The sequence below is a fragment of the Podarcis liolepis genome (genome assembly GCF_965112155.1).
Source record: "Podarcis liolepis genome assembly, chromosome: 9".
Taxonomy (NCBI): Eukaryota; Metazoa; Chordata; class Lepidosauria; order Squamata; family Lacertidae; genus Podarcis; species Podarcis liolepis.
In genome coordinates this window covers 56905816-56918821 of record NC_139564.1, presented here as the reverse complement: position 1 = coordinate 56918821, position 13006 = coordinate 56905816, and the positions used below count along the sequence as shown (strand labels likewise).

Below are 13006 nucleotides of genomic sequence, written 5' to 3'. Positions count from 1 at the left end.
TACTTCACACAAATGATGGAAATGTTATTGCTATGCATTTTATTGGCTATATATCTCTTCAATGTTCCTCTGTATTTTAGGCTGTTGCTGAAGAAGGAGTGAGCGTTCTTGTTCACTGTTCTGACGGATGGGACCGGACAGCTCAGGTTTGCTCCGTAGCAAGCCTTCTTATAGATCCATATTACAGAACTATGAAAGGGTTTATGGTAAGCATGCTTGCTTTTGCAGAAAAAGGGAGACTTGTAACAAGCTATATGTTCTGTAGTTACTTGGCTTAATATAGCAGAGGCTTCCTTAACACTAAAAGTAATTTAAAGCTACTTTTAATTATCTAGTGGTTTGGTTCTATGCGCCTCTGTGAGAGCAAGTGTAGCATAGGAGCAATGAAAGCTCCCTTATGCTGAGTCAACCATTTGCCCATTCGCTCAGGATTGTCAATCCTGAAAGCTCATCCACACTTCCACTTGACTCTTGCCTAAAAAGCACAGGTCTCCCCTCTTTTCTATTCTCCCCATTGGATGTTGCTGAACTACAACTCCCATTATTCTTGGCCACCGGTCATGCTGGCTGGGGCTGATGATAGTTGGAGTCTGAAAATAGGTATCCCCACCCCTGCCTTAGACTGACAGTGAAGATAATTTTCTGTTTTCTTAAAAATGCATGTGAGCTTCTTATACACACCTCTCTCCTTCTAGGTATTAATTGACAAAGACTGGGTTTCATTTGGCCATAAATTTAATCACAGGTAAGTGTGGTTTGCTATGTGTAGATTTCATGAGGCTACAGCCAATGAAATGTGTTGCTACCATCGGATAGCAAATGAACAACACTTTCTAAATAATACCTATAGCTGCGCCTTTGAGCTATGAGCTAAATCTTCCATACCTGTCATGTTGTATGAGGCAGCCAATCTTTGACTGAGGGACAGCAGTGGTTGTGCAATGTTTCAAACTATGGTGTTGTAGTAGTAATTCAAGATAACCAGGGCACTGCCTTGTGTATGACTATGTAGGCAAACTATTTTCTGATTGTATGCAAATAAATTGAAATGTTAGCTATTCAGGCTTGGGCTGACTCTCATGCCTCAGCCAAGTCAAACTTCAGACTTGGTTCTGAAGTGCTGGGAATGGCACCAAAGTAATATTTTTCTTTTAAAAAAGTATTTAAATTGAAGTTTAGGACTGGGCTTGCAATGGTGCAGGGTGTCATTCATTGAAAAGGATCATTTGCTATGAATTAACTTTTCATTTTGGGATTGTTTTAGGTATGGCAATTTAGATGGAGACCCAAAGGAGATCTCTCCAGTCATTGATCAGTTCATCGAGTGTGTTTGGCAGCTTATGGAACAATTTCCTTGTGCCTTTGAATTCAACGAAAGGTTCCTAATCCACATACAGCATCACATCTGTTCGTGCCAGTTTGGGAACTTCCTGTGCAACTGCCAGAAGGAAAGGCGAGAGCTGAAGTAAGGCATGCTTGCCACTTAAATGATACGTATGCACAATAGGCCATTCACTCCTTGAGAGCTGTATTTCATTTAGATGAATGGGGGACTGGAGAGGGCAGACTTGGCCATGAAAATCTTTTGCCCTCTACTTCCTAGTTCTACAAGTTATATCAGGTTTCCTAACCTAGTTAACTCCATATCTTTTGGACTACAAGATGGAAGTCTGATAACATGCCTTTTTTGAGAACAGAAAGGACCTGTGTTTTGCCATGACTTGGACTTCAAACGTCTCAAGCTTGCTACAGCCCTAGGCCTGTTGGACTGCTGTGGCTTACCTCTAGTGATGTTGGAGTCCTGCTCCCATCCACCCCTGGCAGCCTGGCTAATAGGAATTGCACCCCTGCTATATCACTTTTATTCACTGGATTTGATTTGGAGTTGAATGTACCGTCTAGACTAGGGGTGAGCAACATTTTTCAATTCAAGGGCTTCATTCCCTTAGGTCAGGGACACTGGCCGAACACTGACAAGTGTACACTGGCAGAAGGGGGTTGGAGACTGACGTGGAAGAAAGGAACCTGTAACAGCCAGGAGGCAAGAGTCAGAGGCAGGAGAAGCTGCAGGTTTGGAGAGTGAAGACCAGGTGCAGGGGAGGAAGAGAGAGGTCAGGCTGTTGTAGAGTCAAGGGCTTCAACACCCACTCCTCCTGCCCCCTTCAGTCCTGCTCCACTGATTCCCGGGACCAGAATGGGATTGAAGAGGGAGGAGCAGAAGGTTACACACAGGCAGAATCTTCACCTACTTGTGCGCAGTTCGGATAAGGGAGATACGTAAGCCAGGTTCAAGGGAGGGGCCTCTCCGTTGCGGCAACTGCCTCATCGGGTGCACACCTAGGTGTAGCTGAGAGACGTAGGACTGATGGCCCCGCCTTTTCCTAACTTGTAAGTGCACTTTTGGCAACATCATTGTTTCCCAAACCTGGGTGTCCAGCTGTTTTTGGGCTACAAATCCCACCATCACTAGCTAGCAAGACCAGTGGTCAGGGATGATGGGAATTGTAGTCCAAAAGCAGCTGTTTGGGAAACACTTGAGTTAATTCCTAAATGTGGACATTCCTTGCCTGACAGTGCCTTGACTTGTGGGAAAGCTTGCTCTGTTTTCAAGTTCTGAGCAGACCCCAGGACAAAAAGTGGACTGAACAACAGGTGCAACTTTGTGCGGTAGGCTGCATGTCAGCCATGCAAAAGGTAGCAGCTTCTATGTGAAAAACGTGTGCACATGCGTCGTCGTCCCCGCCTTACCCTTTCCACTCAAGTAAGCAAGAAGCACAATCATAGGCCAAGGACACATTCAATCCAGACAGAAGCACTCGAGGGCCAGTGAAGACTGCAGCCTGGGAAAGGGATGTGCTTTTGGAGAGCCAGTGTGCTGTAGTGGTTAAGAGCAATAGACTCGTAATCTGGTGAACCGGGTGCGCATCTCTGCTCCTCCACATGCAGCTGCTGGGTGACCTTGGGCCAGTCACACTTCTTTGAAGTCTCTCAGCCCCACTCACCTCACAGAGTGTTTGTTGTGGGGGAGGAAGGGAAAGGAGAATGCTAGCCGCTTTGAGACTCCTTCAGGTAGTGATATAGCGGGATATCAAATCCAAACTCTTCTTCTTCTTTGGAGAGGGTTCAAAGGGCTGGGAAGTGATGCTCAGTGGGCCACTTTTGGCCTCAGGGATTGAGGTTCTCCACCCCTCCTGTAATCCCTTTCCATTCAGAATAGGGGAGCTTGAATCAAAGAGTACCCAGTCCAGAGCGTTTGAATTCTAGACTTCTTAACTAAACACCTGCTCTCTTAACCTACTTCCACCAGCGTATTTGGGCTTGGGCTTGTATTCATGGGACTTGTCTTTCAAATCAACTCACAGGATTCAAGAGCGGACTTACTCACTTTGGGCTCACTTGTGGAAGAATCGGGCAGATTATGTGAATCCGCTGTACAGGGAAGACCATAACCGGACCCTGCACCCACAGTCTGCACCCTGCCATATTATCTACAAGTAAGTGACAATCTTGCCACTGGGTGTTCTCTTAACGGAAAACGTTAGGACAAAATGCTGCTGTTTGTTTCCCAGGTTTCATTCCGGTGTATGAATAATGTGATAACGTTGCGTTTAGGAGACATAAAGCCATGTGGAGTTTCTTGCTAAATAGACTCTTCACTTGTATCACTGGATTATTCCCAGAAATAATGTCAATGCCCAGTCCTGAAATAAATTTGTATTAGGATATATGTTCTGAAAGCACCTGTTCCCATTATAGGCTTGTACCTTGTTTATGTGGCAGATATCCTGTGGTTTGATTTCTAACATCTTTCAGCAAATGTCATCCTTAAGTTATATTGAATATATATATCATCATCATCTTCTCTCTTTCTCTCTCTTTCGCCTGTATATACAACCCTGTATATGGAAGCTTTTTAAGGTTTAATGTTTTACTATGTTTTTATACATGCTGGAAGCTGCCCAGAGTGGCTGGTCCGGCCCAGTCAGATAGCTGGGGCACGCACAAACAACCGAATAAATAAATAAATAAATAAATAAATAAATAAATAAATAAATAAATAAATAAATAAATAATTGAAGTTCTCACTTTTAAAGTCAAATGTGCCTGTGTAGGACTTCCTTCCCAAATGGCCACTTACATATATTCCTAGGTTTCTTGCTCATTTTTGTTTTTCTAGCCCCCCCCCCACTCCCAAAGCTAGAGTTTTTATATATTTTCTGTGATCCTGTGGAATAACAACAACAACAACAACATATTTCTTGTACCCTGCCTGACCTGGTTGCCCCAGCCACTCTGGGCAGCTTCCAATAAAGTATAAAGTAACACACCGAAACATCAAACATTAAAAGCTTCCTGAAACAGGGCTGCCTTCAGAGCTGCCCAAAGTCATATGATTTTTTTTATCTCTTTGACATCTGATGGGAGGGCGCTCCCCAGGGCAGGTGCAACTACCGAGAAGGCCTTCTGCAGCATAGACGTGCCCTGCTGAGGCATTTGGTACCCATGAACACCAACCACATGAAGGGGTCAGCTGAAAGGCACAAGACTTGCTACTGCATGTGGTGGGCACACCTACAAGCTGATGAGTCATTACCAGCAGTCTGACGAGGGGCCCTCCTCAGCACATAGGATTTCCTCCACCGGGATGGGAAAGCTTGGTTAATCAGAGGTCCTGTCCTCAGGTTGGAAACTGACATGCCCAGAAGCAGTGCCCTTCAAACTGATGCAAATCATGCAGCTGGTGGGGCTGGCATGCATGGCAGAGTCAGTGGTAGGGGGGCTAGCCCCACATGTACTCTTTGGTCCCTTCACACATTTGGTAGCTATGGATACCAAATGCCTAATGGGGCTGCAGTCTTAACCCTGATGTGCCGTGAGGATCGCTGACACTGGAACGAGCACATCCAGTCCCCTAAAATTATATTTATGGAAATTTACAAATAATGTTTATTATTGCTACAATTCAAAGGCTGAAAATGTTTTATGTACAAATGCAAATGGTAAAAATCAGGATCTCTCATTGGTTTCCTTTATGGGGTGTGCTGTTTTATTGTTCTGATTGCTTTGTTCCCCGAGGAAATTGTTTTTTAAAAGTTGATCTTAAGATAACATTGCCTCTTGAGAATTAAACTGAACTACTATAGATTTGGGAAAGGGGTGGTTGTGTTGACGGGAATCCACTTAGCGCTATCATTAGAACTTACAGCATTACAGAGCCTCTTAAAATAGCCTCACAAGCCCTTTCTAAACAGCTCTATTCGGAATCCACCTCTGACTGTTACTTAACCCTGCTCTGATCTGCTTATGCACACGCAACCGACCTTTGGTTGCATGTAACCGGAGGAACTGGACAACAGGGCAGATAAGTCTAACCCAAGTTGTCCACAACATGTCTTTATGGTGTACCCCACCTTCTCTGAGACTACTGTTTTCAGGTTAACCAGGGAACTGTCATGTAGGTGAGGTCTGTGACAATGACAGAGTAAACTAGAGTAGGTCACGGGGGGAACCAGCGTCTCAGGTATATGTGAAGAAACATCTGCCTATACATTAGGTGTTCCTTCTCACTGCAGCACACTCATTGTTTCAGGGATCTTGTGCTTGCGGCAATTTGTGAAATATTGATTGCTCGACAGCTGCTTCATGCTGAAATGTGTCACTTTCCCAGACAGAAACGTCTCAGAAATCCAGGAATATATATTTGAGCTTCATGGCTTTGCAGACTTCCATGTTAAAATTAGCCCCTAGATAGAAGAAGGCAGGCAAGGATTTTCACATGTCAACTTGAAATTTGAGGAACTTCCCCCCTTATTAAACTTGTGCCTAGTATAGCATAGAGCAGGGGTCAGCAAGGTTTACCGGCCATGGGCCGGATCACTCCCACGGAGATTGTCTGTGAGCCAGACTGGCGCAGCGTGACGCCAGAAATCTTGTCTGCGCATGTCCACAGTGCCAGAAATTGCTTCTGCGCATGCTCAGACACCAAAAATCGCACCTGCGCAGAAGCAATTTTCAGCGTCTTGACATGCAGACGCGATTTCCGGTATCTGCGCATGTGCAGGCGCGATTTCCGGTGCCGCTCGGCGAGTTCCCACGCTGTGCTGGTTTAGCGCAGAGTGCGGGGTGCTCGCTGAGTGGGCAGCTCAGCTCGTGGGCCAGTAAAACAGTCTTTGTGGGCCGCAGGTTGCCGACTGCTGGCATAGAGGTCTGCGCTGGGCCTTAAAAGCGATCTTATACTCATTTAGGTACAACTTTCCCCATTGAACTCTGTGGGACATACTCCTGAATAGGCATGTACTGGATTTCCTTGTGAGTCCTGCAACTTCATTCTTTCGTTTTCCAGATTCTGGAGTGGAATGTACAACCGCTTTGAAAAAGGGCTGCATCCTCGGCAGTCTGTTACTGAGTACTTATTGGCAGTGAAGGAAGAAACACAACAATTGGAGGAAGAGCTACTGGTCTTGGAAGAGGTATCTTTATTTATTTATTACATTTCTATCCCGCCTTTGGGGTGTTAGGGCCAGGGGTAGTCCCTCTGGTGGGGGACATGTTATGCTCCTTCTGGGGTAGTTTGTCCACCTTTGGTCCCCATCCTGCTCTCAGCTCCCACCTGTAGCTCCTAGAAGCTGTCAGCATGCAACTGGTTGGCTAAACCAGGTGAGGGTAGCTGATGGGTCTCAAACCTTCCATGAGATAGGGACTTCCTTTGCATGCAGAGACAGGCTCTGGAGGACGAACCAATAGTGGGTCCATAAGGTGGTTTCTGCATGTGCTATAGAGGGGGAAGATGGGATTTGTCAACCTGGGATGGTAACCCATTGAGAAAGAAAACTCTGATCTTAAACCTCCGCTGCCTTGTGGGATATCATCAGCAAGGCCCAGAGTGGTTTCTTGTCATCTGGGCAGCCCAGGACCTCCATCCACACTGCCCAAGCTTGCACTTTGGTTTGACTTCATCCCCAGTGGCACATGCCATTCTCTCTCATGATGGATGCCAACAATCCCACCTTTCCTCCAAGGAACAAAGGTGGTCTATGTGGTTCTCCTTCTCCCTGTTTTATTCTTGTAGCCACCCTGTGAGGGAGGTTAGGTTTAGAAACTGGGACTCGTCCAGTGAAGGAGCTTTCAGAGTTGAACAGGGCATTGAACCTGGACTCCCAGGTCCTAGTCAACACTCTATAACCACTACATTTCACTATGCTTCTTGAAGTCAGTGTGGTGGCCCAGCTTTGATCCAGTTCAATGTGTGTGTGTTGCATGCAGCTGGTGGTCCCAGATGGGGATGCGTCCATCAAGCTAAACTGAGTCCATCACTATGAAGATACAGAGATGCACCTCCAGCATACAGATCTCCCTTTCTTGACTGGAGCACTTGCATTCCACACACCCCCCCCCCCCAGCTAAAGCTAATTTTATGACTTTGGGTGGATTGTTCCCAACGTCTGTCAGTGTTTACTGTACCAGCGAAATAGTACCAAATACTTCACAATCCCTGATCCTAAAAGTGATGAGACAGAAGACTTTTTTTTTGTCTTGCTTTTATTATGATTTCCCATCCTCTCTTTCCTGTCCCCCCATAAAATTGTAGTTATTAGCTGCCATTTAAAATGAAACATTTCCCCCGTGGTGACTTATAACATGTAAAACAATTACAAACTGTATAAAATATAAACAGCATAATCAGAGGTGTAATAGTAGCAGTAAAAACATTTCAGATCAATATATTGCAGCCAGCAGTAAGACTAGGTAAAGGTAAAGGTACCCCTGCCCGTACGGGCCAGTCTTGACAGACTCTAAGGTTGTGCGCCCATCTCACTCAAGAGGCCGAGGGCCAGCGCTGTCCGGAGACACTTCCGGGTCACGTGGCCAGCATGACAAAGCTGCATCTGGCGAGCCAGCGCAGCACACGGAAACGTCGTTTACCTTCCCGCCAGTAAGCGGTCCCTATTTAGCTACTTGCACCCGGGGGTGCTTTCGAACTGCTAGGTTGGCAGGTGCTGGGACCGAGCAACGGGAGCGCACCCCACCGCGGGGATTCGAACCACCGACCTTTCGATCGGCAAGCCCTAGGCGCTGAGGCTTTTACCCACAGCGCCACCCGCGTCCAGACTACTGCCTGTTAAACTCTCTCATTAAAAATTGTTTTTAGAGCCCACCTAAACACTACGAAGGAGAGAGCTGATCTTGAGGGAGAGTGTTCCATAGACATGGGCACATTGCAGAAAAGGCACTGTCTTTTGTATACACCAGCCTTTGCTTATTTTATGGAGACTACACTAATGGGACTTCTGTAGCTGATCTCAAATCCCTGGCAAGTTCAGTTGGGCTTAGACAGTCTTCTAAGTAGCTTGGTACCAAACATTTATGTCAAAATAAAAAAATGAAGACTGGTCAGGAATGACCTTCCAAAGATGAAAGAGAACCCTCCAAAAATTGGACCTTATCAAAACACATTTTCTCAGGCTAAGAAAAGAAAATACATTTTGCCTGGGGGTGGAGCGGGAATGGTGCGAGTCAGTATCCTAAGTCTCCAGGGTGGAAACTTGCTCCACTGTAATTTCACTTGGCCATTCTCTCTCAATCCAATCCATTATATTTCATGTTGTTCTCCGTATTTAGTTTTTTTGTTCAAAGCATTTATACTCATCCCTATGCACAAAGGCTCCTAGAGTGACTTAGATCAAGAAAAGCAACAGATGTGACACAAAAGGATAAAGGGATGGGGAGAGAAGAGGAAAATAATCAACCCCAGGCACCAAATTTTTGATGTTTATAATAGCCTTGTAACACCAATAATTTCATGCCTGAGTTTGCTTGCTTTACTCTTCCCCTCCCCATCCTTTTTGACCAGTTAAGATGGAAACGGACTGGTTGCTGTTTTGTTTTCTTTATTTTAAGGCCTTGATGGCCCTTGAGAAATAGTAAGCATAATAGGAAATAATGTTAATATGGGATGTATATTTTCTCTTCCCTTGCTGTCCCCTTTTCCTTTTGTGAGGTGCCAGGGCAGGGACTGTGTCATTTTTATTGATATGTGAGTAATTCTGGGAGCTTTTCTTGCTGAAGAGCGGGATATACATGCTTTGAAAGATAGAAAAACGAGGAATGAACTGTTTCTTGTCTTGCAGAGATTGGCCAAACTTACAAGCGGGCCGTTGAATAATGGTGAGATGAAGCAAAAACAACGAAATGGAAGCAATGACTTTGGACATTCTACTTCCAATGACAGCATCGCCAACACTCCCCAGGATTACACAGGCAATCTGAAATCCTTCTCCTCCCGGAGTCCATCACAGGGAGATGAAGAAGACTCAGCCCTGATTCTTACGCAAGATAACCTGAAAAGCTCTGATCCAGATCTCTCTGCCAACAGTGATCAGGAGTCAGGTGTGGAGGACATGAGCTGCCGGTCCCCAAGCGGAGGGGGATGTTTGCCCAGCGAGGATAGCACCAAAGACCGCGATTCGGACGAAGCTGTTTGTCTTACTGTCTGAAACGACAGCCAGCCAGGTGACAAATGACTGCATGTTGAAAGAGAGAAAAGTCCAAAGAAATAGAGTTGTGCATTTAAGGTCCAGATGTAACATAGTTGTAAGCTAGAATCTTAACTGGAAAAATAACCTCTTATATTTAGCTTCTCCTATTTAAAAACCGTCATGGGATTGCTTCATCTTCCTTTAATAACTGACAAAGCCATACAGAACAGACAATTTCTATTTAACTTAGAATTCTAGGTTTGTGTTTAGTTGGTCGACAGCAGTACCGTTCCAAAGAAGCTTCGAGAAAACATGTTGATGCAAGCCATGCCAAAACAAAACAATGACTTGCCCTCACCATTCCTGCAAAATAACAGCTTGCCGCTTTATGGATACAGCTGAACAAAGAAGTCCACTTCTTGAAGAGCATTACTCCATCCGTTCAGAAAGTTATAGTTAAAATAGTTTTTTAAAAAAATCATTCACAGGTTCCTGGATTTATTCCAGCCTTCCTCAAACTGGTGCCCTCCAGATAATTTGGATTACAACTGCCACCAGCCCCAGCCTGTGCAGGTGATGAGAAGACGAGTGTAGGCACAGACAGCATACCAGTCACTTGCTGCTGATTCTTAAAAGGACCAAGTATTTAGAAAGCACTTCCCTGTGTTACAGATGGGGAACACTGAAGCAAGGCTGTACTGCTGAGGACCACAAACCCTGAGGACCACAAGCTTGTGCCAAGCAGGCCCAGAAGCCCCAATCTTTCCTGCCTCTTAGTTTTGCAGAAGAGGAAGAAAACAATGAAGTTGTAGCTCAAATCAACAAAGGGCCTTCTCTTTGCTTTCCTCTAAGGGAGACGCTTCCTTAAATACTGTGACCCTGATCCAGTTTAATTCCAGGTATAGCCATGTGTAACAACAGCTTCACGATCAAGGATGCAAAGTCACAAGCCCATGTAGAACAAAAGATACCCTGTCCATTCTGGTTGGGTTTGTAGCACTGAGACAGCAAGGGATGTGAATCCAGGTAAATGCAGAGAGGCTGTTTATGGGGATTGATGTCTTTTGCTAGACTTCTGTCTCCGAGAGCTCTGCTTTTATATCATTTTGGGGGTGGGGGGATTTGAAGATGATTGCTGCTTAATGGGACCCCTGTACTTAAGGCCTATCTTTGACTTCTAGTTTGGAAGATACTGGGCTGTATTCAATGCCCCGCAAGTTGAACTCTGCCTGTGCAACAAGACCCCCTGTGCATGTCCCACAAACCACATTTTGTTCCTGATTAAGAGTTTATATTGGATTAGCTATCATGTGTACGTACAACAGTCAAACCCTGGTTTTAGTCTAGCGACAAAACAGGAAAAGAACTCAGGGTGTGGTCATGCAGGCAAAGAGGGTGTGACAATGCAAACAGGAGGGGGCTTGATTCAAAAATAGTTCCTGTTAAGGTATATGGAGCTGCAATAAGGTAAATGGACTGCAGTAATCCAGATTAGTTGGATTTGGTTAAACTAAGTGATTTTGGTTACTAGTAGCAGAAAACCCAGCAGAGTCACGGACCCAGATTCCTGTCACTTCTTCTTATGTAAATGTAATGGCTGTAGCTCACTCCTGGAGTGGGCGGGGAGTGGGTAGGACAAGGGACATAATTTTGGGAGCAAACACTGTCCCCAAAACTCATAGCGCCAGCCTTCAGTGATAAAACCTGGTAGGGATGTAACACATCTAGCAACATTCAGAAACTTGCAAGATGACTCACATTGGTTTTAAACATTCCATGTTTTGAAATCAGCTCCACACTTTAGAATCGTACATCTTTCTAAAACATATGCGTAAGAATACCTGATGTACATTCTTAACGATTTTTCTGGATAGGAATGAAGAATGGTTTCTTTCAAAACTTGGAAAGCATGGAAGCCGCCATGTTTGTGGAATCACATATGAAATACGGATGGTGTGAAGGTGAAATCTGGGAATTGAACTTAAAACAAGTGTAACACTGTATACTATATCATCTTGTCTGTATTTCTAGAAATATAGGAGTTTGAAATATGATAAACACTTAGTAAAATTTGTGCAGCATATTTTAATGTCCAGTTTTGCCGCTCAACTCCTGATGGTTTTGCTTGGGATCCCTGAACTCTTGATTTAAGACCTTATGGCTTCTTTTGTTTCTGTATCGTCTTAATGCTGCACTATACTACCTGAATGAAGGTTATTTAAATAATAAATACATAAGGACGCACAATTATTATACTCTATTGTTTATATTTAGGATTATTATAATTTTGGAAAATTCAAGATACTCTTTTAGAATAAATGTTTGTGCTCTCATCAATTTCTTTGAATCCGCAATCCAGAGGCGTGCACTGCTCAACTCTTTCAAGACACTTAACCCTGCCACCAGCTGCTTAAGTAAGGGGGAATCTAGCCCCACTCCTCCGCACTAGTTCAGTGGACTTCAAACCTTTCTGAACTAAACTCCCCCCAATGGGTGGATCAAAGGGGTTGACTATTCCAGTGTCGTGTGCTCAAATGACTCACTGTTGGGGTGCAGAGATATAATTTTAAAACCCTAATGCACCCTGAGAAATGTGAAATTTGAGGTGGGTCTATAATCTGTTTCTGCACCCTGGACAAACTGCCAAGAACTTTTGGACTATTAATAGCCAGCATGCAAATTTTGTCTTACCTGCATGCTTTATGTCCAAACTATCTACTCTTAGCTGTAAAGCTATTTAAGTGCCAATTCAAGCTCCATCTTCACATGCTGTTTAAGTTTAAAGAAGAACCAAAGCTTAGGTATGGCATGGCATGGTTCTGCTCAATAATATTAGAGACTGATTTTAATTTGTACGTCCACCATTGACCAGGGAGAAACCAAAAACGACTGATATATTCCAAGATAAATTTCAGATTAAAAGAAGTGTACAACTGATGGGACACACAGGATGTTACAGCATACCTTTCCTCCTAACAAAAATGCTCCTATTCCGGCTTTCAGAGAGCCATTCCTTCCACACAGTGCTTTCCTCTCAATTTCACTTCCACCATAAACAGCATTTCACGGCTACTCAGTCCTCATTGACCTACTTTGCAGATAAAGTTGCTTTCTGTCTTCCTGCTCTCCCTGCAAACCTCAGTGCTCCCTTCAGCATGCTGATACACCCATTGTTTCTCAATAGCCCCAATGGTATATGTATATACCACCCTAAATAAAAGGTAATAAAACTTAATCTGTTAATTTCAATAATAATAATTTATTATTTATACCCCACCCATCTGGTTGGGTTTCCCCAGCCACTCTGGGCAGTTCCCAACAGAATATTAAAAACATGATAAAACATCAAACATTAAAAACTTCCCTAAACAGGGCTGCCTTCAGATGTCTTCTAAGAGTCAGGTAGTTGTTTATCTCCTTGACATCTGATGGGAGGCATTCCACAGGGCGGGTGCCACTACCAAGAAGGCCCTCTGCCTGATTCCCTGTAACCTCACTTCTTGCAGGGAGGGAACCACCAGAAAGCCCTC

General features: G+C 44.4%; 1 protein-coding gene across 3 annotated transcripts in view; it reads left to right on the top strand.

Moving 5' to 3' along the window:
* MTMR7 (myotubularin related protein 7) overlaps positions 1-11723 on the top strand; it is a 40177-nt gene extending 28454 nt beyond the window's left edge. For 2 of the 3 annotated variants that reach the window (XM_083459956.1, XM_083459958.1), the window contains exons 9-14: positions 81-206; positions 696-745; positions 1265-1465; positions 3363-3494; positions 6344-6470; positions 9129-9942. In XM_083459956.1, the coding sequence (XP_083316082.1) occupies positions 81-206; positions 696-745; positions 1265-1465; positions 3363-3494; positions 6344-6470; positions 9129-9494 (1002 nt within the window). In that variant the 3' untranslated portion in view covers positions 9495-9942. Of the gene's footprint in view, positions 1-80; positions 207-695; positions 746-1264; positions 1466-3362; positions 3495-6343; positions 6471-9128; positions 9943-10148 lie in introns of those variants that run through there. The other variant, XM_083459957.1, reaches the window with a different exon arrangement.
* Positions 11724-13006: the final 1283 nt, after the last annotated feature.